This window comes from Hemitrygon akajei, chromosome 13 (assembly GCF_048418815.1).
Source record: "Hemitrygon akajei chromosome 13, sHemAka1.3, whole genome shotgun sequence".
NCBI classification, from domain to species: Eukaryota; Metazoa; Chordata; class Chondrichthyes; order Myliobatiformes; family Dasyatidae; genus Hemitrygon; species Hemitrygon akajei.
In genome coordinates this window covers 102,239,687-102,266,966 of record NC_133136.1, presented here as the reverse complement: position 1 = coordinate 102,266,966, position 27,280 = coordinate 102,239,687, and the positions used below count along the sequence as shown (strand labels likewise).

General features: G+C 39.3%; 1 protein-coding gene across 5 annotated transcripts; it reads left to right on the top strand.

The window, feature by feature from the left end:
• The first annotated feature begins 437 nt into the window (after positions 1-437).
• Positions 438-25,012, top strand: LOC140738088 (TNFAIP3-interacting protein 3-like). 5 transcript variants are annotated; one of them, XM_073065184.1, is made up of 11 exons: positions 438-831; positions 4,650-4,751; positions 6,131-6,196; positions 7,263-7,385; positions 7,966-8,094; positions 10,793-10,918; positions 11,582-11,707; positions 11,849-11,923; positions 15,752-15,919; positions 21,208-21,286; positions 22,805-25,012. In XM_073065184.1, the coding sequence occupies exons 1-11, from the start codon at positions 826-828 to the stop codon at positions 22,834-22,836; spliced, it is 1,032 nt and encodes a 343-aa protein (XP_072921285.1). In that variant the 5' UTR covers positions 438-825; the 3' UTR covers positions 22,837-25,012. The 5 variants fall into 5 exon arrangements, with proteins under 5 accessions (XP_072921285.1, XP_072921284.1, XP_072921286.1 ...); XM_073065183.1 differs by lacking the exon at positions 438-831 and adding an exon at positions 907-1,144; XM_073065185.1 differs by lacking the exon at positions 438-831 and adding an exon at positions 1,898-3,122.
• Positions 25,013-27,280: the final 2,268 nt, after the last annotated feature.

Sequence of the window (27,280 nt, the reverse complement as noted above, 5' to 3'; positions counted from 1 at the left end):
GTTTGCTGTTCCCAGCATGCCATAATAACATACAGTAATTGGTTTGAACTTTAAGACAATCTAAAATATTAGATTGCTGCAAAACTGACCTGGCATGAGGAATTTCCCTGGAGACAACAAGGTAGTGTAGAGATGGTTATCTGATTATTTGTATCAATATTTTTGTACATTTTTTTCTAATCAGTTTATGAGATTATGGGGAGAATCCGGCTAGAAGTAGGGAATGGGATTGTTCTGTGGGATGGCCTGGACTTGATGGGGCAAATGGTTGCCTTCTGTGTAGTGTGGAAATCCTGTATGGGCCCACGTTGAGTTAATATCTGACTGAAGTTTGGGAGGTTAAGTCTGAGATAAAGGAAAGTGCTATTTTGTACTTATACAGAGACCTGCAAGGCGAAGGAGCATTGCTGAATGGCCCAGCACGTTTCCCTCCTCTGTGGGAGGAAATCAGGAACACATACCATGCACATCACTGTTTGAGGACCCAGCCAGATACACCACCGGCAGAGCGTAGGCTTGAAATCGCGAAGACGAGTGTGGTAAAGACGGCAGAAAGCCGGGTCGAAGTGAGTGCGAGGGCAGAGGCCGCGGGGCCGGAGTCCGTGTCCGCTTGGGCGGATACCGACCTCCGTAAGTGGGTGGCACCGCTTCGCGTCCTGGCACCAGAATGCCAGCTGATGCCAAGGCCGTCAGTCAGGCTCCGTTAGAGGGCAGCAGCAACACCTTCGCACCTGTCATTTTGTCTGCACCGTGTGCAACTCGTACGATGGGGTCTGACCGATTAATGGTTTCACAGAAAGCTGGGAGATACTGCTGAATCTCCCAATGTCGGTAAGCCATGAAGTTACCGCGTTAGCGCGGTTTTTTTCCGCGTAATTTTCAGGAAGATAATGATGTCAGTTACAGCGCTGATCCGGTCGCAGGCAGCTCGGGGTGGGTGTGGATCTGTAGAAACTGTTTTCACACAGGCCGGTGCTGGGAGTGTGCTCCGAGGGGATGCCAACTGCCCATACCAGCGCTCCCGTCGCTGTCAGCATCTGCAACGCTCTACGGCGCCAGTCATCTCCGGTCGGGGTTCAATCCCCGCCGCTGCCTGTTTGTGTGTTCCCCTTGTGACCGTGTGTTTTCTCCAATGTTTACAAAGGTTAGTGAGGTGTTTGTGTGCTGTGCTGGCGCCGGAAGCGTGTCGACACTTGCAAGCTGTCTCCAGCACAATCCCTGGACTGTGTTGGTTATTGACGCAAGACGTCGCGTTTCTCTGTACATGTCACAAATAAAGCTAATCTTCGGCTAACCAGGCATTGCTTGTATCTCTGATAAAGAGAAACGCGTGTAATAGGTGCCGGCGGTTCTGTTTACACGCCGGAGAGCCGAACTCAGGTGCGAGAAGCTGGCTTTCCGTTTCGTTTTCGGCGGGTGCTTCTGCCGGCTCCCGTGAACGTGTGAAGGTTTTCTGGAGATTGGAGACATAGGGAATCAGCACCATACCATATCGTGAAGGGAACACCGCCTGGCCTGTTGTCAGCTTTACAGCAGAACCACAAGGGAAGGTGTGGCCAGGGGTGGGATCTTGGGTTGAATTATCATTTGCTGCTGTAAACAACAAAATGGCAAATAATGGACTGCTCTTCTAAACATCTGAATGTTAGTCTCTGAAAAAGGTTAGAGTAACAGGAGCGCCCACTCCTTCATGAAGGCAGAGTTCATGTTAATTAAAAGAAGCCTATTGATAATTCCATTCGTGAAGGATTTTCTAAACCAGTTTGATATAGTTCTGACTTTACTACTCTTGATAAAAAGTCACGGATCTGAAAATTTAACTGTTTCTCTTTCCACGAATGCTGCTGCGTGCTTCCAACATTTTCCTGCTTTTGGGTCGCATTTCTGTAGAGTTTTTAATTTTTCGAATTTTGAACTAAATCTACGATCAAAGGCAAAATATAGATTCGAAATAAAACAAGAGCTACGGTAGAAGAGACGGTGACATTCAGAGCACTATGAGTCTGGCGGCCTGCGGAGTTTGCTGGACAGAGCGGGGAGTTTTAATCAAAATTCAAGCGGCTGAACGCTTTTCCAGCTAGATTGCTGATTTGATGTTACCCTCAGATTGGCTCGTGCCTTCAAATTTTTCACGGGATTGGAGGGAATTAACTTTCCGACATCGAGATGCCGCGACGTGGTATCGTAGTCGCACATACATCAATTCTAATCCTTCTCTTCCCCCCCACCTCCCAGGCGCTACATCATGCAAGATCATGGCTATCCTGATAACAATAGCGATTGATTATATAAGTAAGAACGTCATTTCAAGGGAGGAGCAGGCATAATGTTAAAGCAACTTCAGCGCTGTTGTGCAAACCGACAGTGATGGCCTGTGTATAAAAAAAATCAGAAATGGTGTGAAACAGTGGAATTTCCAGATTACTCCACAAGTAACTAACTTGTTAGTCATTGCGTATGAAGCAAGACGTTCGTGTACATTAAAATCGAACTGTATTTAATGAGTGTTCTATACATCGGATTGAAGCCTAGAGGGGTCATGGGGTTTAATAACGGGAGCATAAGGTTCGTAGTTAAGCAATTACGCTGACGTGTGCGGCTGAATCTCGACTCATTACCTCCACCCAGCGAGGAGGCTCTGTGTTGATCATTATATCTATGTGGTTCTGAATAAACAGGGTCACATGCAAGCAGCAATTAAAACACAGGTCCTCCGCTGTAAATTCTAAAACTACTGTACGTTTTATGAGGCAAGGTGTGCATTCAGACATCCTACCCTCCTGCGACCGTACAGAAATAATTGTCAGGTAATTTCCTGACTCCTCCGAGTGTTGGTGATGGCACCTGACATTGAGCTCGATTTCGGATCTACTTAAACCAGGACAAGCTATACTAGTTTCTCCAGTTCTATTCAGAAGCAAGAGGCGCTCCCGGCTGCTTTATATTGACGATGATGATCGATTTCGAACGAGGAGGGTTTCATTCTGTAACAGAGACAACATGCGGAACACCTATTACATTCTTTCGTGAGCTTATGTTCGGCCGCTCTTGTACGGTGCAGTGATATTGTTGGTCCTTCCTCGTCCGCCACTGGCCAGTTTTACAGGGCGTTCAACTTCCAGGTATTGTTTGATTTGATTTATTGTCTTACTCATTGGAGGGAGATATCAGTGGTTTGCAACATATCGGGAAGCCCAGTTCTGTTTCACATCAGCTGTCATCAAAAAATGTTGAAATGCCTTTGTGTAATTTGGTGTGGCTCGAAATATGACAAAAGGGACTGGGATGGTTTAAAAGCCTGGGATTGAAGACAGATTTGAATCAGAGGACTATATTTACCAGTCGGAAGTGGGAATACACGGTTTTCATCTTTGCTTTGAAAAGGCCAACACTTAAAGTAAATAAGCAAAGAGCTTCGACTGAAGAAAGGGAGATGAGAGTTCATATTGAACAGGTAGAGTTGTTTAACTTTGCAAGATGCACAGCAGTTTGTACACCTGGCGTGAAAGGGTCTGTAATTCATGCCTAGATGACTGTAACATCAAAATAATACTGGACTTTTTTTGTACAGACAGTTAGAAATTGTAATTGAATAGAAATTGTAAAAGTTGAGCTTTTTTGTCATTGTCTGCTCTCTACTTGTTAATTTCTTCTAAGCAAAATGACAGGAATTATTTCATTAACAAGCCCACCCTGAATTCCCTTAGCACCTTTGATTTCCGCAAAAAAATGGAGAGGAGAAGTAGTTGAGAAGTGCGACAATCCAGTGGAGACTAGGCTGAAATGGCTGAGAGCTTTGTCAGTGATGGTGAAATAGGAATTATGTGATATAATGGGGTGTGGGGTTGGCAGAATCAAATAATCAATAAACTGAGTGAAGTCTGCAATGTTTAGATGAAAAGAGGTGGCAAAGAGACCATGTTTTTCAATATTTTTAGTATCAGTGTGGGCCAATAATGTAGGAGATGTCTTTACTCTGATGGAATGGGTCATAGGAGGAGGCAACTCCTCGGAGAAGTGACAGCAGCTGCAAGGCATTGATAAGTTGGTGGTCAGTCAGATTTAAGTATGGAACAAGTAACTATAAGGGTGGAAGTGATGGTGTTGAATGACCATGGAGGAGACAGGAGGTAAGGATGTACGTGTAGTGAGTGCTAAGCTTGTGACTGAGGCTTTTAAACTGTTAACTGAGGTTTGAGGTTTTTGTATCATTAAACATTAATATTCCTTATTATTTAAAAAAAAAATTACTCAGCGTGAATTAATGAGCCTGTTAATGAGAACAAATTATATTAATATACATAAATAAGCTAATAATATTCATAGGCACCATAAATGTTCCAAGTCTGATAGTAGTATTTGAGCAAAGTATCAAATGAATGAACTGAAAACTCAAAAGAGTATGGAAGCCTCACTGAATTTGTCAGTGACTGATTTTCTCAAAAACTTATCTATAACTAAACTTTGCTCTCAATTAAGTAAAAATATTCTCAGTCTTATCTACAAGTAAACCCAGTTTGGATTCTGAATGTTACCAGCATTTGACCTAGATTGCAAATTTATGTCAAATGGAGGCAGTTGAATAGAAGAGAAAAGCATCAGACAGAAATAAGAGAATTAAAAATCTTTTCCATTTTTTTCCTTCATAGAATATAACTGGAATGGAAATCGAAAACAAGGGGGAGCCTTCTTTAAGTGAAATGGAGGCATTTGAAAGACAGATTCAGACTTTGGAAAATCAGAAAAAAGAGGTATCTTAATTTTGAAACTGTCATAGTTTGCCTTTTTTGGTTACAATTCCATAGATGATTTCACAGTGAAAGCTTGCCAAAGCATTTTGAACTTGAGGAATCTGACGAAAGTCAATGTCAAAACAAAGGTAATGAAACTCTAAGGGCTAATTCTTGAGAAAGGGACTTTAGGGATGAACTTGAAGTGATGTAAGGAACTAGACAAATGGATAGGTTTCAGTCAGGGATAGTTTAAGTTATGATCATAATTTGTAGTAGTGAGTGGAGAGAGCATAAGATTGTGCAGGCATTTGTCAATATGACGTGGTAACATTGGTTAAGAGTTGGTAGAAACTTTTTAAATCTAAAGAATAACTAGTTTGTCTAAGTTTTGACTTAGTTTTGAAATCTTGCCCAGGGTGAAACAGCTGGGAGTTAGATTCTGCTGGTTGGAATTAAGCTGAAGAAATATTTATTTTGCGATGATGTGCTATAACCATTGCAGTTAAAAATCCTGGAAATACTCTATTTGAAAACATTCTATTTACTTTTCCTGAATTCCTTTGAAACACTTTTCTCTCACCTTAAACCAATTCTTTCTTGTTTTTGGTATCCTTACCTTGGAAAAAAGATTTTGATTATCTACCCAATCAATGACTTAGAAATTTTTATGTATCTCTACCAGGCGGTGTCTGTAGAGATAGAAATAGAGATAATGTTTCGGATGAGTGACCTTTCATTAGAATAAGAAAATATTAGGATTGTAAGAGGTTTTAAGCAAGAAAAGCAGGAAAACGTGATGTGCCAAGTAAAGAGCAAAAGAGATGGCATGTAAAATAGGTTAATAAAAAGTAAGGATTGATCTAGAGATCTGAGAGGGAATGCAATATTGAGTGGAAGCTATGAACTCTGTTGCCTGAAAATAAAATGGAAGAATTGTGAACTGAAATTGCAGAATTCTTTGTTGACTCAGCAAGTCTATAAAGTACTCAGTCAAAGGACAAAGTGTTGTGCATCAAACTCCCATTGAGATTCATTATGGAAACGAGAAGTCAGTCTGGGGAGTTGGTGGGGAGTTACAGATGGGATGCTCAGGGTCCTACTTGGAAGCATGTTTTGGAACTTGGTTTGTGAGTGACCGATGTTTGGCCAGAATGTTGCGAAGCCTATTAGAATATTAAAGGGGAGTAAGGGGATGAAGTGTTTTGTGATGGTATGTCCTGTATTAGAATGAATTCTTCCAAGTTTCTGAAATTCCAGAGTTGTTCCCTCCTTTTTTATGATTTTTGTATGTCCATGGAGTAGTGCATTCCAAAATATTAAAATTTCAAATGATTAGCCTTTTAGTTTATGTATTCTGCAATGTGTCTTTAATTTGGATTCTAAATTTATTGTTATAGCTTTTGGAGATAAACAAACAATGGGATCGTGAGTTCAGGAATATGAAGACATTGTATGAACAAAAGGTAAAACATGGCAATCTCTCAGCTTTCAGTTCCTGTAATTTATTAAAATAACCACAGCTACCTCTTTCCTAGCTTCCCATTGCAACCTGGATTAATTCTCGTACGGCCTTTGGGGTTTATCAACCTTTATGTGTCCCGTAACATCATACGCTTCCTCCCTCTCCTTGGTGAATAGGATGAGATGTATTCATTTTGGACTCCAATCACATTGCCTGACACTACACATAGATTGCCTCTTTTTATTCCCAAGGGCATCCATTCTTTCTCCTGATCTACTTACAAAATATCTCAGATTCTCTTTGATCATACTAACCAAGGATATTTCATGGCCTCATTTCCTCTCCTAATTTCTTTCTTAAGTTCTCACCTACTATATTTCTCATGAGACTTCCTCAATACCTGCTCTATGTTTCTATTTCCTGCAGGTCAAACCATTAATATCTGTTGTCCTCCAAGATTCCCTAATCTTGCCATCTTTGCTTTTCACCCTAACTGGGAAAATGCTGGCTCTGAACTCTATAACTCCCCCTTAAAATCCTGCCACTTGTCAGCTTCCCTTTCACTCATAAGCATCTGCTAATAAATATATACGATAACACATAAATCCAGAAAAGCTTTAAAGCTTTATACAACATTTTTGCATTAAATTAATACAACTGCTTTATTTTCATTATTATTGCTCTTTTCTAACACACATTTGGATAAGTCCCAACTCATAATGGTATTAATTTAATGCTAAATTGTGCTCAAACACCCCCTAGTGAATTATGACAAAATTACATCTTTTCTATCCAATAATCAGGCCTTTGGTGTATTAATTTGGTTGAAGATGCTGTTTGGTGCTGAAAGAATAACAAGGCAGGGGAAATAAAACAAGCATTTAATAAATATATGTATATTTTGTTTGAACTCTATTCTCTCTCTGTTAATTGTTTTGCCAAGATGAATTCAATAGCATGTACTGATATTTATGCAACTTAATGCATGCCTTAGTTCAGCACCCTATTGAATATTTCATAATATCGCAGTTTATCATAGATCCTGCATTATCTCTTGTATTCCACAGTTGAAGGAAAGGTTCATCAAATATCAGCAGTCACTGAGTACCCTGGAGAAGGAACTGGACCAGAAGCAGAGGGATTTCGATAAGAAGCTGCTGCTGGCTAAAGCCAGACTTGAAACAGCAGAAGTATGTCTTTGCTATTATTGGCTTGAAAACAAATAATATGTAATTAGCAATGAACAAGTTATGGATGACACAGTAGCATAGCAGTTAATGAAACGCTTTATAGTTCCAGCTGTAAGATTGGGGATCAGTTTGTGCTGCTGACTGTGTGTATGTGTATGAGTGTGTATGTTCTCCAAGTGACCTCATGGGATTCCTCTGGGGAGTCCAGTTTCCTCCCATATTCCAAAGATGTACAAGTTAGGGTTTGTAATACATGGACATGTTATGTTGGCACTGGAAGCATGGCAACGCTTGCGGGCTTCCCACACCACATCTTGGTCTGTGTTGGTCGTTGATGGAAAGCAATGTATTTCACTGTATGTTTTGATGTTTCGATGTACATGTGACAAATAAAGCTAATCTTTATCCTTAAAAAGTCCTTCTACTGGAATGTTTGAACGTTATTGTATTCCCAGGCTATTGCAGTGTTGCAACTAATATACAGTATGTTCATCTCAATAAGTGGAATTGGAGTTGGTTGAACTGGTCTCCACAAATCTGGTCTTTTATATTACTTACATTTTTCCTTCCCTTTTTTAAGGAAGAAAAACAGGCACTAAATGCAAAATTGCTTGAAGCTGAAGAAGAAAACAAGCATTTAAAACAATGTCACTCTTCAACAAGCAAACAGAAGGAATATTATGAGCATGAAATTGCTTATTTGAATAAGGTTTGTAAAGTTGTTATTTTGTTTGTATCCACATGTTCATCTGTAGCCCGGGGCAATAACTACACAAACAAATTGGTCTCTCATCAACCAGGAGATTTATTCCCCACATCTTCAATGACAAAATAATTTGCCAATTTTTAAAAAATGCAGCTCTCTCTGCTCCTAAACTAGAGGGCATTAACATTCCATTTTAGCAAACCTTAACTGGATAAATTTTGTCTGTCATGGTCTTAGTAGTAACATAATGCTGGCCTCTCTCATGATTTTCAAAATTTCATAGTTTTATATTTTAATTTACCAATAGATAAAATGAATAACAGGCTTCTGTCGACAGAAAACACCAGGTTAGGTGCCGTATATTACTTTCATATGGTATGAAGTACATGAGAGCATTACATTTTCATACAAAGTATTGGAACAGAAATTGGTCTGTTGGGAGCAAATCTCAAGTCATAGATCCAGTTACAAAAGCAGGTAGCTACCTACAGTAACATCATCTCCCATACACCAAAGCTTGGTCTATATGATTATATGCTGACTTGCTGATTCAAGTGTTTGTGCAGATGTCTTTTCTCAATAATTTGGTCAGTGTGAGTGTGAGTGTGAGTGTGAGTGTGAGTGTGAGTGTGAGTGTGAGTGTGAGTGTGAGTGTGAGTGTGAGTGTGAGTGTGAGTGTGAGTGTGTGTGTGTGTGTGTGTGTGTGTGCCACAGTAACATTACATAGTGCAACACTTTTACAACTTGAGGCTTCAGAGTTCAATTTGCAGCGTCCTCAGCAAGAAATTTTGTATGATCTTCACAAGCTTGTGGGTTTCCTCCAGGTGCTCTGATTTCCTCCTATAGTCAGCTAGTAGGTCGTTGTAAATTGTCCTGTGATTAAGCTAGGGATAAATAGGCAGCTTGCTGGGTGGCACATTTCATTGGGCCCAGTGGATCTGTTCCACACAGTATCTATCTCTAAATAAATAAATATGCTTTCTCTTCCACTCTGGCTGTGCTAAATTGATTTCTTAGTTTCCTATTGCCTTTAAAGTAAAGTCTAAGTGGAGATATTCTTCCTTAAATGGGGAAAAAGGGACAAAGAAACTCAGAAGATTGCCAAACCTGCCTTAACATAGGAACAGTGCCTCTTGAGGGAAGGAACAGGGACTGACTAAGGAGACCTATGGAACTAACAAACTAAATACAGAGGAGGGGGAAAAAAAGGTGACTATACCACTTAGCAAAAACATTTGAAGGGCCAAAATCACAATGAGAGCATTTTTAACTATATGACAAAAACATATGGAAAAGTGAAATAAGAAATTGTACAAATCAATCAATTTGGTAACTGACTCAATACAATAATCCCAAACCTTAGAAACAGATGTGTCCTGCATTACTGGATTATGTCCACCAGTTTATATTTAAATATCAGTCTCCTGCTGTTTCACACAACATAGAAATTCACAGAGGAGAGTTGAAGTACTGTTTTGAAGATTTATGGTTGAAGTTTTGAATACATGGAACATATTTAGGGGCAACTCCTTGACTTTCTAAGCATTGCAGTGAAGATTACTTTCCTGGTACACTAGATTAAACCTAAATCTTATAACCATATAACAATCACAGCACGGAAACAGGCCATTCCGGCCCTCCTAGTCCGTGCCGAACTCTTAATCTCACCTAGTCCCACCTACCCGCACTCAGCCCATAACCCTCCACTCCTTTCCTGTCCATATACCTATCCAATTTTACCTTAAATGACACAACTGAACTGGCCTCTACTACTTCTACAGGAAGCTCATTCCACACAGCTATCACTCTCTGAGTAAAGAAATACCCCCTCGTGTTTCCCTTAAACTTTTGCCCCCTAATTCTCTAATCATGTCCTCTCGTTTGAATCTCCCCTATTCACGTCAACTCTATCTATCCCTCTCAACATTTTAAATACCTTGATCAAATCCCCCCTCAACCTTCTACGCTCCAAATCTTCTGTGCTGATTGCAGAAAGAAACAAAGTGGAACCGTTTTTTTGAAGAATTATTACACTTTTTTATGTCAGACACAGATTATGAACGTAACAACAAAGAGGGTCATAAGCCTTGTTGCTATTGCCAAGATGTAGCACTTCCAGGAAGCTGAGAAGATAGAGAACTTTGATAACAAATTTACTTTGAACTTTTATAAATTCTGCAAATAAAGGAGTTCTGTCAGTGTCAGAAGTAGACTCCTCATTAGCACTTCATTCCTGCTGATGAAGGATATACTTCCAAAAACAAATGTGTTTTAACCAAGTTCCCATCACCCCTCCCCTCTGTGTTATATTTCAAGGGTTGGCAGAGGTGCTCTACAGTTGTCAAAATCTTTTTTCTCGGTTGTTATAGCTGGTCCATATGTATTAAAATGGCTCTCAATGGTAGTTTTTCCAGGTTGCTGATATTGTGGTTAAAATTTCGCTAGAGATTTCACTGCCAAGCCTGTGGAATTTTCTCTGAACAGTACTGTATCTTACAAATATTTAGCTAAGCAGAATGCAGAGCTGTAGGCAAAGGCTCCAGATGGGGATGCAATAACTCAAGTCCATGAAACTCCATCCTGGTGTACCACCCTAATCAGTACATTGAAGGTCCTGACCCATATTTACTCATGCCAGATGTAGATAAAAATGAAGCTTAGACAAAGTTTTTGAGACTCATTGGAAATACTTTTGTTGCAGGCTTTGTCTGAAGCTTTAAGAGAGCATAATGCTTTTTGCATGCCGCACAGTTTTGATAGAAGAGAGACAACAGGAAAACCTCGCCCTGAAGAACTGACAACACAGATTGAGGTGTTAAAGCAACAGGTAACACATACTTCATTGAAAGTTAGGCTAGAAATAACCATGTTCAGTACTAATCACTGCAAACTTACATTTTAGAGAGCTCCACTCCTTTGTTTGATTTATTTTTCAAGTATTTTTATTTATTTTAGAAATTTTCACTTTGATTTCAATGTATCTATGACTTCAGACCTTTTATTTCCAAAATCTCTATTCTGGGGCATTTAATTTTATTAAAACTGCTACATAACTGCAACATATCCATACATCAAAGGAAAAGATATTGGTTCATTTTTCTCTGTATGTGTGTAGCCATTTTTATTAAGAGTGAATGGAAATCTCAGAAATATAACTATGACCATCCTTATTGTCTTAATGTACTTTAAATATTTAGTTCACCAACATCTTTGACTATGTGTTAAAATTATTGCAGCTTATTCAAAGTAGTATTCTGTTTAGATTTGATGTTATTAATATCCTGGCCCTGATTCAGGCCTCACGTCTCCTTGTGTCTAATTGGAACTTTTTTTTCTGCTGTTTGCAATTCATTTCCATCTTAAGTTACCTTAGGAAAGTGATGTTGGTAACTGCATTATTTATTCTGTATTAAAAACAAAATTATTGATCAGGTAAGATTAATGTAAGTTATACTTGCAGGCTTTTAAAACAATTATGATTCTGTTAAAGGTGCAGATATTTGAAGAAGACTTCCACAGAGAAAGGTGTGATCGGGAAAGAATGAATGAAGAAAAAGAAGAACTGAAGAAAAAAATTGAGCAGCTGCAAACAAAACTCACATTACTTAACACACGGGTAATCATCCTTCTCCACTGAGTTTGTTTCATTGTCGTCAGCTACTCGTATACATAGCTGCTTCGAGTTCCACTGGTGCTTTATTCATTTGTTCATGAGATGAGCTGTTCGCAAAATAAATTTTCTTTATTTGTCTTACAGCTGAAAACTTACGAAGAAGATTTTTTAAAGGAAAGAAAAGAAAAGGACTTACTGGGGAAGAAATTAAAGAAGCAGGTAAAGAACATACTGTTTTTTAAACATATATATATATCATAGGGAACTTCTCCCGACATCATTTTACAGAAGTCAATGAGACGTTATCCGTTAGAACATAGAACATTACAGCACACCTTCAACTCATGATGTAGAGCTGATCTTTCAACCTACTCTAAAATCAGTCTCACTTTTCCCTCCATTTTCTATCATCCACGTGCCAATCCAAGAGTTTCTTAAATGTCCTTTTTAAACAGATTTCTATTATATTTTGTTTCGGTCGATTGTGGTGTAAATTATTATGCATTGTTAACTTGTCATTTCACAAGAAAATGTGAAATTGTGTGCATGGATCTGAATTTGAAAATGAATTTGACTATATGTGTTGTATGTGGATACCACACAAACACAACCAGAAGTTTTTCCCTAATCTGTTGTGAATTTTGGGGAAAATCCCAGAATAAAAATCTAGGATTAAAAAGCTTATCATATGAGGACCCAGACCAAAATACTTGCCATTCCAGACGTTACTTTAAAGAAGGCAGCAATTTTCCCTATGACCTCCTGACATAAGTGTGTGAGTAATGATGTTTGTGAGTGTGCAATATACAGTGACTTGTTGTTAGGATAACCCATATTATCTCCAAGGAAAAGACTGTTTAAAAAAAAAAAGTAATTGTGTTATTGCTGATGAATTTCTAATGTTGAAAAGGCACTATATAAATATCCATCTTTCATTTAGAAAGACACTACATCTTATCCTGATGTAAGGAAGTAGATTAAATTAATCTAAGGAAAGGTTTCCTTATCACATCTAGCCCGAGTTGACAGTGTTTTCCACTCCATTTCCAAGTGTTCAATATTTTTTGCTATCCACAGTAATGCTGTCTTGTTGATTCATTGCTTTCTTTCATTCTTTCTGACGCAGACCAAAATACTTGCCCTTCCAGGCATTACTTTAAAGAAGACAGCAATTTTCCCAATGAGTACTTGACTTGTAGGTCACTTACAAGTATTTTTGTTTATAATGAGCACTACTTTAAAATATTGCAGGCTCTCCTTTTTTTTTCCTGAGAAGAAAAAAATCAAATGTATCAGCCTAGAGTATCCTTTGGCAGTGTCAACAGGATTATGCCACTTGAAGACTCGAGGAAATCTGCAGATGCTGGAAATTCAGGCAACACACACAAAATGCTGGTGGAATGCAGCAGGCCAGGCAGCATCTATAAGGAGAAGCAATGTCGACGTTTTGGGCCGAGACCCTTCGTCAGGACTAACTGAAAGGAAAGATATCTTTCTTTTCAGTGAGTCCTGACGAAGGGTCTCTGCCCGAAACATCAACAGCGCTTCTCCCTATAGATGCTGCCTGACCTGCTGCGTTCCACCAGCATTTTGTGTGTGCCACTTGGAGACTGATAGCTTTCAAAGAGCTCCAGTATTCATGTCCTTTGGAATTGCAGACAGATAACACAGTGGCGTTGAGATGGGGTGGAGGCAAGAAACTCGTGTAATCTGGCAATTTCTCTGGGGTGGCTTTTTTAAATTGTGTGGGAGATGTAATGAGGGTGGATGAGCAAAGAGACAAGCAGCAGTACTTTTGATTTTTGTGGTGCCAGGAAGAACATCAAATAATGCCTCAGTCCCTTCTGAAACTTGTTCAAAAGCCCTGCACACTGGTCAGATTGCTTTGTTTTTAGCAAAAAGCTTTGGCTTTGGAACTAAAGGCCCCAGTCAGAATGGCAACAAGCCAAATAAAGTCAGGAGCGAGACAGTGAGTCTGTACTCCGATTCCATACAGACTAAACCCCTGTATTTGGTAAGAATGATGATGTATATCAAAACCATCCAAGTTAATATTTCTGCATCCAAATCTCATCTCATATTTTAGTTCCTTTTTTAAAAAAAAAAGTAGATTCAAAGGAAATGTGAAAGGAGAAAAAGTTTATCATTTTAAAGGATTCAAGTAGAATTATTGAAGCTTAAATTCCTTCAGAAACTGTTGGAGTTTTCTCATAATCTTCCTCAAGTAGTCTCCTATTGCATTCTGTATATCCTTGTCATGTTCAAATCCACCACACTTGTGCTAGACCTCAGAAGTCCACTGTTAAATAACTTTAACACAGGAGCAGATATATGGTGAATTTTCCTGTTTCCTTTGTTTTGGATTGCCAATTATGGTTTAATTGATCTATCAAGTCACTTTCGAGAGAGCAATCCACATAACTGAATGTACTTAGTCATGGCATCATTTTGGAATAGATGCTGTCCTGAGATTTGACACTCCGAGATCCAGCGGCCAGTACTGAACTCAATGCACCCAGCAAGTCAGAGCAGTTTAGCCTGACTTCCTTGTTTTTGTTTGGCATTCGATGCACCAGTTTACAGTCAAGTGAATTGCATTAATATCTTGCCCACATTGCATTATTTGCTGAAAAATTAGATTTGGTGCCACATTTTATGTTTGAATCAAACGTACAAGCTGTTTTGTACATACATCAACTGTTTTCAGTCAAAGAACTGATTACTAGGAAAATGGCACTAACTGGTATCATTCACTTAATATTTTTCCAGTCATTAATGAAGAGTTGGCATAATCAATGTGAATTATTCTCACCGTTGCTCTGTTGGAAGAAATTAAAACAGCAATACACATTACCCAACCTTTTTTAACCCTCAATAAAACAAGGAACATGCCCCCCACCCAGTAGATTTGAAATAAAGGGTTCCAGCTGTGCTGTTGCTTGCATGTGCCTGTGTTTACAAGGTGCACCTACTCGCAGCAAGTTGGGTCTCAAGATCTTTCAAAATACTTCACAGTATAGAGGACCACAGCCTTTTTGTGGATTGCAGGTTTGTGTGCCTCAATGGCCCAGAGAGTTATGCTGGCTTTATGCTTTGGCTCTTTGTAGGAGTCATCCAGGCAAACAAGTCAAAGAGTGAAGGCCAGACTAAGAGTGGTCCACCAGTCCTCCAGGTTCGGGGGTTCAGCTCAGGGCTAACAACCCTGACTGGTCAAACAAAACTGTTACAAAAACAGCAATGAAGAATCCTTCTACATCTGAGTGTGGTGGTGCAAAGATGGCCAAACACAGATGGACAGAGGGAGGATCTCCATTGCTTCCCTGAATGCCGTCAGAGTAGCAGGCAGTGAGACAGAGATGCTGCAATGTTGATTTGAGCAATGGGCCCACGATTCACGGTGGACTGCGGTCACTCGCAGCACTAGGCTCGTACTGAAGGCACATGTGTGCCCTCGCCGTCATTTTCACTCATCTCTACGCCAGCATGTTGTGCCACTGCCATGGAGGGAAGTCCAAGTCTGGGACCTGATTCCCGTGTTTCAGAGAAACAGTATCTGTGAGCCCTGAAGGCTGTGGCTGGGCAGAACCATCAAGTTACATCTTAATGCAAAATACCACCCTAACTATTTTTCAAAGGTAATCATTCCAAATCCTGTTATTTTAATGGAATCCTCTGATTGGGTACTAATGCTAAGCACAACAGTAATTCAATGCAATAAACGGGTGAAAAGCTATTTCTGCTCAGTTGCGTTTTGTGAGCTTTTCCATCTCTGAATGAAGGGCTGAAATCTCCTCGGGAGATACAAATGCAGAGTTAACATGTAAATAACTGAAGCGAACAGCTGAACTACTTGTAAGGGTTGGCTTTAGGTCCAGCTGTGGTGTGCTCAGAGGAACAACGATGGTTTTAAATGATAAAAGTTCTGCTGCTTTCTGGTTCTTAAAGTAAAAAATTGAAGACACAATACATGACAATGGCTTAAGACGAGCATTAATGAAGACACAATGACCGAGTAGTTCATTATTGCTTTTTATGTCTTTCTCACAGGCCAGGGAGTTTTCCCAGTCATCTGCCGCCCCTTGCCTGCCAGTTACTTATGCACCCTGTGCACCATGCGTTAATTATGGACATGCCCCTTTCGGAATTCCCATCCACTATCCAGGCCCAGCAATTCTAACTGCACAGACAGCAAACAGAGGTTATCAGCAGCCTATGGTGAGTAGTCATTAATTTTGCACCACACTGTAAAATGCTTAAAGAATATATTAAAGTAATTTCTAACTTAAAGAGAAGATAAAAGAGGAAATTAGGTGTGTGGAAAGTACAGTCAGTGGGCACTTTGTTTGGTACAGGAGTGGAACCCGGTGTGGTCTTCTGCCACTGTAACCCATCCACTTCAGAGTTTGACGTGTTGTTCATTTAGATATGCTCTTCTACTGTTGTAATGTGTGGTTGCTGGAGTTACTGTCAGCATGATTCAGTCAGGCCATTCTCCTCTTTCATTAACAAGGCATTTTTGTCCATAGAACTGTCGTTCACTGGATGACTCTTGGTTTTTTTTGCACCATTCTCTGTAAACTCTCGGGACTGTTGTCTGGGAAAATCCTGGGAGATCAGCAGTTTCTGATAAACCAACAATCATTCCACAGTCAAAGTCACCTGGATCACAGCTCTTCCACATTCTGAACAAGTGAACCTCTTGACCATGTCTGCACGCTTCTATGCATTGAGTTGCTGCTGCGTGATTGATTGATTTGTTATTTGCATTAATGAACGGGTGTACCTAATGAAGTGGCCACTGAGTGCATTTTTAAAAGTACTCATGCCCGTATCTATGTAAATATATCCCTTGCTCTACAGGAAAGAAAAACATAAGATTCTCACTTCACTCGAGACCTCCTCCTCTTCCCTGTTGTGCAGATAATGTCACTGATGAGAAGGTTTGCTTTCATCTATGACTCACCATACTTGATTATGATGAGAAACCAGATACAAACATTCCCACTTAGGAACAAATACAACACAGAATTATTTCTTGTTTAAGTAGTCAAAGGCAAGAACTTTAAATTGAACATCCTCTTCTCTGTTTTACTCTATCTTTCCCTTTCTCTTCAACTGCAAATAAACTGTTTTTCCAAAGTACACCGGTCACTGTATAAAGTTCAAAGTACATTTATTATCAAAGTATGTATACTTTATACGACTTTTGAGATTCAGCTCCTAACAGGCAGCCACTAAACAAGAAGCCCATTTTGGAAAAAGACCAACAAACACCCAATGTGCAGAGAAAAAGATAGCACAGATCGTGCAAACAATGAAAAGTATACAGCAGCATTCAGAATGAAAGTGAGTCCATAGACAGGAAGCTCAGTGCAGCCACAGCAGGCCCGCAGCCTCAGCCTCAGCCTCAGCCTCGGTTCCTCATGCAGCAGAGTTGAAAATTACACAGCTTGCTATTGGTAAACATGATTGAATTTCACTTACTTTTATGGAAGAGCAGGAATAAACAAAAAGTGAAATTGCTTCCTTCCGTGTCACATTGTTCTACTGTTCTGCTTATCAGGATAAAATTTATGATTTCTGCCTTAAATGACATTAAAGAGTCTTTTAAGAGACTCTTAGAAAGTTACATAGAGCTTAGAAAATTAGAGGGCTATTCTAATTCTAGGCAGTTTCAAGAGTAGGTTACAACATTATGGGCTGAAGGGCCTGTAGATTTCAATGATTCTATGTGTTTTATGGCAGCTGTATGATGCAAAGGCATAAAATAGCAATACAGTCGGCCCACCTTATCCGCGCGGGATTGGTTCTAGGACCCCCCCCGCGGATACCAAAATTCGCGGATGCACAAGTCCCTTATTTAACATGTATCAGTGCGGTGGTCTTTAGGACCCAGCGGAACCCCGGACTTTATTTAACACATCTCTGTGCGCTGGACATTAGGACCTGGCGGCGCAGCTCTGAACCCGCAGTGTTTCTGTTCATGAAAATAATCACAATCGCGATTGAAAATAAGGTGGAAGTAATAAAGTGATCGGAAAGAGGTGAAACGCCATTGGTCATTGGAAAAGCGCTAGGCTACAGTCTATCAACGTTCGGAACAATTTTAATGGAGAATGTGAAAGGCCCTGCCCTGCTGAAAGCTACAGTTATTACTAAGCAAAGCAGTGATTAAATTATTGAAATACGTATGTTTTTTAAGTGTTTTATATGCATAGAAAGGTAAAATATGTACTATATACTGAGAAAAACGTTTGACTAACTGACGCTAAATAATACCGGATGTACCTGTTCCGACTTCAAATCTGACTTAAAGACAGACTCAGGAACGGAACTCGTTCATAACCCGGGGATTGCCTGTACTTTAATGTCATTTCTAGATTACTTATAATACCTAATACAATGTAAATGCTATGTAAATAGTTGTTATACTGTATTGTTTAGGGAATAATGACAAGAAAATATAGTCTGTACATGCTCAAGCAACGAGTGCTGGAGAGAGAACTTCCGGGTTTTCCCGATCCGTGGTTGGTTGAATCCACGGTTAAGGAGGGCCGACTGTACATTACAAAACTAAATAGTGTAAAAAAGAGTGTTCATGGACATATAGAAATCTGACAGTGCAGAGGGAAAAGCTGTTTCTGTAACATCAAATCTGAGTTCATTAATGTGAAGTTACTTTTGCAGTCAGTTCAATTTAAGCTTCTTGCTGACCACATTAAACCATAATGAGGATGTGGCCTGAGCAGGCCAGCGTGTTCATAGAAGAGCATGGGGTTTACTCGAGGGTGGGAAATCACAATAAGCTTGAAATAGATTTCAAGCAAGCTGCAGTGGGGTGAAAATGTGTCTCAGACAGCAAAACAGAATAGGCTCTGGTGAATTGACGTCCTGTTTTATGATTCACTATGGCAGGCTGTCAGTTTACTGTCACAGTGTTTGATGCTACATTTCAGGACAAAGTTTTGCCCCATTGTGCCTGGTGTTCACTGTATTACCCACATATTTACAGTAAGTAGATCCACAGTTTCTGATAGGGACTAGTTCATCAGCAGGTGTCTGGCTGTGTGAGACTTTTGTTTATAAAGGGAGAGAGGGACATTGTGCATAATTATAGGCCAGCCAATTTGACATCAATGCTGGGCAAATTGTTGGGAAAAGTTTGAAAACATGGTATAAATCAGCATTTTGAAAGGCAGTAGTTAATCAAGGACAGTTTGCTTTGATTTGTTAAGACAAGTTGTGTTTAATTTTTCCTTCTCCCTCCCCTTTTTCTCTATTCCCCATTCTGGCCTTTTACCTCTTCTCACCTGCCTATCACTTCCCCCAGGTCCCCTCCTTTCCTTTCTCCTCTGGTCCAGTCTCCTCTCCTATCAGATTCCATCTTCTGCAGCCCTTTATATTTCCCACCCATCTGGCTTCACCTATCACCTTTCAGCTGGCCTCCCTCCCTCCCCCCACCCTTCTATGCTGGCATCTTTCTGCTTCCTTCTCATTCCTGAAGAAGGGTCTTGGTCCGACACATCGACTGTTTACTCATTTCCATAGAGGCTGCCTGACCTGCTGAGTTCCTCCAGCATTTTGTGTGTGTTGCTCAGCATCTGCAGACTTCCTCATGTTCATAATGTTTATCTGTTTAATTACAACATCTGAGCAGATAACAATGTGTTTGAAATGCTTTTGATGAGGTTTACATAGCAAGGTGTTTAACAAAGTCCAGATTGGCAGATCACTCCTGAAAGTAAAAACAGGAGAGAATGTGCAGTGGGATAATGCAGTGCTCGGTGTGAGGACTTGCTTTTTGTCATATTTATCAATTATACAGGTTTAATTCGTTGATGGTGTTGAAATTAGTGGAATCAGCATCAGTGAGGAAACTATGGGGCAGATTGGTGGCTTGGTCAGGTTGTAAATAATGATTCCATCCAAAAAAAGGCAAAGTAATGTGTTTGAGAAGGGGTAAAAATCTAAAAGGATCCACAAAAAATTATGTAGAACATAAAGAAATGTAGAAGACAAAGAGTGTGTATCCTTGAACCCTGAAGGTAGGAGAATTGGTAGAAAAGATAGTTTAAAAACTGCATAAAAGATTTATTGGTAGATTTTGAGGTATTGAATGGAGGAGCAAGAGAGGTCACGATAGATCTATATAAAGTACTGCACCTGGAGCAGTCAAAATCTAAGAAGGATGTGATGGATCTAGAGAATATGCAGAAGAAATTTACAAGGATGTTGCCAAGACTGGAGAACTTTAGCTTTGAAGAAAAATTGGTAGACGTGGAAATGTTTCCTTTGGAATAGAGAACGCTGGATAGAAATTTAATTAAGTTTATATAATGATGAGAAGCTTTAGTGTATTTCCTAACTAGGTGCCATAGATTTCAGTTAATTGGTAGAAGGATTAGCAGAGATTTGAGGGGAAAAAAAACTATTTCATATAGTGAGTGGTGGAGGTCTGTAAATCACTACTTGAAAGAGTGCAGAAACTATATTTAAAAGGTGCCAAGTTAAGTTCCTGAAGAATCATAACGTAGGACTTTGAACCATGAGTTAGTTTATGGATAACCAACGTTAAACGATGGCCTGAATTGCCTCCTTCTGTTGCACAAATACCATTGATTCAAAGGATAAATCATTGGGTCTAATTTATTTTAGTTGGGTAATTTTTTAATAAAGCTTTAAATTTTTAATGTGGATTCACAGGTTAATGGAAATATCAAAGGACTGGCTCTGGAGCAGTGCAGGAAACACATGAGATATCATATTATAAAATAGAGCCAATTAATACAAAGACCAAGTACTGAATATGATTTTGTTTAATAATGCAAAATCTGCAGTAACAAATTGGTCTCGCATTTCATACAACGCCTGTTTTTTAAAAATTTTATCTGGAAAAACAGTTTAACAACTTATCCGTTTTTCTTTTGCCAAGACAAATATCTGCTCCATTCTGCCTGCCTTAAAGTTGCCAAGAGTGTGTTTCTTGTGTCCACTTCCCTAGCAAGGAAGATGTTTAAATTACTTCCACAGTTCATTACTGCTGGCTTGGCATTCCCATTCATGATCAGTCCCCCACTATAGGTTCTCTGAAAATTACAAGAGTCATGTCTGAAATAAGATGGCTTTGAATTTAAAATTTTAAGTACATATCTTCATAAAAGTGCTTGGAAATCAGAATGTTGCCAAGTCTAATCCTGGAATCTTGGCTTCATTGTGCATTTATCACTTTTCCCCATTTTTGCCATCATGTACTCAGTTCAAAGTAAAGTTTTAATTTGCCTTTTCCATCAAGAACAACTTTGCAAAAGAGACATTTGTTGCTGTGGTATAGTCAAACAAGATTATGTGGATCAGATGAGTTTAAAAGTGTATCTTTGCATTACTTACCATTAACATTGGAACTATCCTCTGCATCTGGACCAGAGAACGCAAGACTATCTTTTCAGTTTCATTAGGTGTTCAATATACTTGCAGCAATTTTTTAATTTTTGTTTAACTTGCAGCCAGAATATTCTTGGTATGTTCCATACACCAATCAGCCCTCATCAGGTCAGCAAAATAGTCAAGACTGCAGACCAAAAGGTAAGAATTTGACCAGTGCTGCATGATTACATTAAAACAAAATTCTTGCTATTCTTTGGATAATGGTACAGGAGCATAAATTCAAACCCATGTATCAATCAAACATTCTTTTGTGTCAGTACTTTCAAAGGTCATAGAAATCTGCAGCACATTACAGGCCCTTTAGCCCACAATGTTGTGCCAACCATGTAACCTACTCCATAAACTGCCTAGAATTTCCCTACCTCATAGTCCTCTCTTTTTCTAAGCTCTAGTACCTATCTAAGAGTGTCTTAAAAGACCCGATTGTATCCACCCCACCACCACTGCTGGCAATGCATTCCACACACCCACCACTCTGTGTGGAAAAACTTACCTCTGACATCCCCCCATACCTGCTTCCAAGTACCTTTCAACCCTGGCTATCCACATGATCAATGCCGCTCTTCATTTATACAACTCTATCAGGTCACCTCTCATCTTCCATCACTCCAAGGAGAGAAGGCCAAGTTCACTCAACCTATTCTCATAAAGCATGCTCTCCAATCCAGACAATATCCTTCGATATCTCCTCTGTACTCTCTCTCTAGTATCTATATCGTTCCTGTAGTGAGGTGACCAGAACTGAATACAGTATTTCAAAGGGGATCTAACTAAAGTCTTGTATAGCTACAACATTTCCTATTGGCTGTTGAACTCTATCCCACAGTTGTTGAAGGCCAACACACCATACACCTTCTTAACAACACTGTCAACCTGCGCAGCCCAAGATCTCTCTGATCCTTCACACTGCCAAGAGTCTTACCATTAAATTCTGTCTCCAAATTTGACATACCAAAATGAATCACTTCACATTTGGATCCCATGCTTATTTTCTGAATGAGCCTTGCATGGAGAACCTTATCAAATGCCTTACTGAAATCCATATACACTACATCCACTGCTCTACCTTCATCGATGAGTTTTGTTACATCCTCAGAAAATTCAGTCAGGCTCATAAGGCACGACCTGCCCTTGACAAAGCCATGCTGTGTATCTCTAATCAGACAATGTCTCTCCAAATGCTCATAAATCCTGCCTCTCAGGATCTTCTCCAAAAACTTACCCACTACTGAAGTAAGATTTCCTAGGTTATCTCTATTCCTTTTCTTGAGCAAGGGAACAACATTTGCAACCCTCTAATCCTCTGGTACTTCTCCCGTCCCTATTGATGATGCAAAGATCATCGCCAGAGGCTCAGCAATCTCCTTCCTTGCTTCCCACAGTAGCCTGGGGTATATTTCATCCAGACCCAGCGACTTATCTAACTTGATGCTTTTCAAAAGCTCTGGCACATCCTCTTTCTTAATGTCTACATGCTCAAGTGTTTCAGTCCACTAAGTCATCCCCACATTTTCATTTTTAAGATGCTTGTGAATGGGCAGAGCATTTAGATAATACCAGTAATGACATTCATTGCAAAGCCTAAAATCAAACAGTAGCAAATAAAATTTGAAAATAGTTTTCAATTAATAACAAATTTTCTATATTTACTTGCAGATGTTACCTCAGCAAAAAGAAATCCAGAATAGCAACGTGCAGGATAAAATCATTGCTGTGACTGTTTGTCAATATTTTAAAACAACACTAGGTCTTTGCGAATCATTGCTCTGATGCAGTTGCCCTCAGTTAATGCACATTGTTGGCTTCTTCTAAGAGAAACACGTTAAAGAACAATACAGAAGCTTGCCTCCATTGATTGTTTCAACAACAGTAATAGTTTATATTTGCAGTTCAATGTACTAAAAACCCCATGGTCTTTTATGAGCACTGTAAGAGAAAGTTTGGCGTGCAGCTATATTCAGACATATTAAGGCAAGTAACCTTGAAGGCTGTCAGCCTGCCCTTGATGCAGACAACACATTTCATTGTATGTTTCGATGAACATGTGACAAATAAAGCTAATCTTTAAATAAAGAAGCAGAAATCTATGGAGGATGAAAGCACTGAACTTAATTTGCACATTTCTTGTTTTACATTTTGTTAAGCTACTTCAGGTTGTAGCCTTTAGCTCTGTAAGCTGTGAGCTCTGAAATTCCTTCTCATTACCTTCTGGGTTCCTCGCCTCAATGGATGTCTTACGTGATTCTCTGTGGTCACCCATCAAAACGTTTCCTCCTTTGGCTCAGTATCAATTCTAGCTTTCTTGAATTCTTGTGGAGAGGATCACAAAGCTTTGCGTTGCTGCAGGTACCGCAGAAATGATGTTGTTGTTGTTGTGCCCTTTCTAACAATTCAGCACAAAACTTCAGCTATCACAAGGGTACAGTATATGAAGGACTACGTAGAATCATAGAATGGTCCAGCACGGACACAGGCCCTTTGACCCTGAGACCTCAAACAGCCATATACGGTATATTAATCACGTAGAAATCCTGCTTTATACCCCCTCTCCCCATGTTTCCATCAACGTCCCTAGATTCTGCCATTTATACAGTAGGTTTCAGTTAGAGTGACCAATTAACTTACCAACTCTCACATCTTTAGTATGGGGAAGGAAAGCTCTACATCTAGGGGAAGCCCAGGTGATTTCAGAGAAAACGTACAAACTACTCAGACAGCGCTAGAGTTTGGAATTAAACCAGGGTCACTGGGACTGTGAGGTAACAGCTTTGTCTCTGTGTTGCCATGATGCAATATTGTTGTTCATGAAATTCTTTGGATGTCTCAACTGAGTGGTTCTAGTGGTCAGTGACCTAGTTGCTTCTCAAATGTTAGTTGGTGTGTAGGCCATTGTCTCTGCTGAGACTAACAGCAGCTAGACAAGATTAACTGGCCAGTCATCTCAATATTTGCAGGACTTGGCTGAGTACGAAACGCCTGTTCCAATTGTTTGCAATATGATCTGCAAGTAAATCTGTTCATTATGTTATGTTTTTTTAGATTTTTTTGAGGGGCATGGGACTGTACTCAAAAACACTGCTCTTGTTTGAATACTGATTTGTTCTGTACTGCATGTCTCAGGTGCTAAATGTTTGTTTTTCCTAAATTTTACATGAACTGGAGATATGGCTGGGATATTTAAGTTGGCCATATCAAAATGTTTAAAATACCTTGAAGTAGTGCCTCCCAGTGGGAGAAGTAGTGTGGATAATAAATCCCTTAAACCTGTGGCTACCCAGATTTCTTTTCTTTTTTTTGCACCACTATCATTTTGTGTACAGTAAATTTGAGGTAAAAACTAATCACTCCTTTTCACTGTTGATGATTCTCCACCTGAGATGTATAATTCTCCATTCAAAAAGGGTATTAAGTAGTACTGGCTGAGTTGGGGATGGGAGTAATGGGATTAATATTGTGCCTAAAACAGCCAGTTTTTCTCTTTAAGGAGCATAAGCAACTGGAACTGTAGCAAATTCTCCCGTAACTTCAGGGGAGTTTCTGCGGACAAATAACTGAAATCTATGTAATTACACGCAAATTAGAGACATAATTCCATTGCCAGTCCTGAGATTGAAAACTTAGTTTTATATTTCCAAACATACGTAAATCAGAAAAAATGATCTTAGTATTCATTATGGATACTGGTGCATGAAAACATTTAATTTTCATTTGCTTATAGAATGACTATTGCTGTGTCAATATTTTTGTATCCGCCTATTATTATTTTGATGAAACGTTTGTGTAAATATTAAATGTAGAACCCTTTGTAACATATTGTGACTGTTAAATCAAATGTTTTTGGATAAAAAAGGAAATTTAACCTGACTCTTTGTGTGGTTATTTGGAAAGTAACAAAGGAAAATCTATTCATAAACACAATCACATATTTCTCCAGGTTTAGAATTAATTAGTGTAATCTAACATCAATACAAGTTGTAAAAATAACAGCCATGGAACAGAGATGTTGAATTGCTTTTTCTGGTCCTGTGTGATAATCATTGAGTTATTGTGCCATTAATTCAGCCCTTCACACTTGGAAAGAACACCCCATTAGTTTCATATTCCTTGTTTTTCCCACACCCTATATTTATCAAATTTGCTTTATAAAACATAACTGTTATGTATGAGATTCTTATTAATGTGGTTTAAGGAAAGCTTTAAACCAGTTAAAAATAAATGAGTGAGCAAATTCATTACAATTTGGGAGGGAAAGTATTTTATGTATATCCAATGGCAGAGTTTCTGTCCTTCTGTTCAAACAAGGTGCTTAAATTCACACTGTTTGGCATGGAAAACGAACAGCAACAAAATTCCATTAAAAAGGGATTAATTTATGACACAAATGGGTTAATGTTTTTGTTAGGAATCAAAACGATGTTATTTATGTTTGCTTCTAATTTACCAACTCCAGCCTTCTGATCTTTAACACTGTTACTAATCGGGAAAGAAGTGGGTGGTCTCACTCTGTTGCTTATTTTGTTTAGAGTTAGTCATCATGAATAACACTTAGTGCATTAACAAACTGAAACAAAGCAGATAACTGAACATGAAGAATGGGTTAGATTAAGCTAGATGCAGACGCACCTTGAATCCATTTCTCACAGAATACTCATGACCGTACTTTGCAGGCCTCACTGCTGTTGGTGTTCTGTGAGACAGAGCGGGAACAGTGACTAGACTAAAGATGGTGGAGGCTAGGGCTGTGCCCATAGACCACCATGATGGCCTGCTGCCAGCTGGCACCACCAGAAGACCTCATCTGATTGAAGGCTAAAATGCATTTAAAACACCACTTCAATGATGTAAATTAATTTGAAATATTAACAGTAATTAAGAACAAGGACTTCACTTACATTTAGTGAAGATTGATAAATGAAATTCAAATAAGTGTCACTGCTCTAGATGCGCTGTGTACAGCTATCATGATGCTGAGGGGCCAGTTTTGAGTTGCACCTGACCTTACATTACCGTTACAGAGGACAGAATACTGCTTTTTATTTTAGAAGTTCTATGGAATGAATGAATAATTTGAGATTCAGCAAGGAATTGTGCTGAGATGAAGCAAAGAAGATTGAGAATAAATGTTAGAAGGGATAGTAATGCTTGAACAAAGATAATACAGGAATGGAAATGGGGCAAATAAATCCTGTAACCAAGAGACATTAAACTGGCAAAAGGGGTCTGATCATTTAGGCTTTCTTCATGCAATGAACATTTTGGAGTCGTTATAAAGGGAGTGGGGATGTTCATTGTTCAGGCTAGTTTATTATCTGTTCATAATTGGATTGTTTCGTCACCTCACAAGAACAGTCACCTTTTTTTTACATGAAATGCTGATGAAGCAAATGTAGATTTCAGTACTTAACCATCGATAGGAAAGGTAACAGCAAGGAAGCAACACTTTTAATACCACAGTTCCATTGTCTTTCAGCAGGCAGTGAGACTGGTGGTATTGTGCAACTGCTACTTCATGCAAAGGGATATGATCTTGGTCTTACTCAACCAGAGCCTGTGGAATGTTGTCAGATACAGGGGTGAATTTCCATAGGATTTTTCCAGATTAACTTAAGGGATATCTGGAGCTTTATTGAATCACGGTTTACACAGGAAAGTTCAGATAGCAAAGTAATAAGATCCATAAGAATCACATCCTCTACCTCCTCCAGGTAAATAAAGCACGTTTTATTTCCCAGTCTTCTGCAATGTTGAGTTTGAAATTTGGAATCAAAAGGAGAATGCAATTGAATTCATGATCACATAGGGGAAACTATGGAGCCATGAGGGAGGAGCTGGCCAAAGTAGACTGGACGGCTAGCCTAGCAGAAAAGACAGTGGAACAGCAATGGCAGGTATTCTTGGGAATAATGCACAAGGTGCAAAATCAGTTCATCCCCCAGAGAAGGAAGGATTCAAAGGGGGGAAAGGGGCCACAGTGGTTGACAAAGGAAGTCAGAGGTTGCATAGCATTAAAAAAAAAGAAGTATGACAGAGCTAAGGTGAGTGGGAGGACAGATGATTGGGAAGTTTTTAAGGAACAACAGAACTTAACTAAAAAGACAATACGGGGAGAAAAAATGAGGTACGAACGCAAGC

Coding starts and splice junctions, on each gene's coding strand:
- LOC140738088 (XM_073065182.1), top strand. CDS start 3,434: ATGAGAGTTCATATTGAACAG. Junction 4,752..6,130: donor TGGAAAATCAGAAAAAAGAG/GTATCTTAATTT, acceptor TTATTGTTATAG/CTTTTGGAGATAAACAAACA. Junction 7,386..7,965: donor CCAGACTTGAAACAGCAGAA/GTATGTCTTTGC, acceptor CCCTTTTTTAAG/GAAGAAAAACAGGCACTAAA.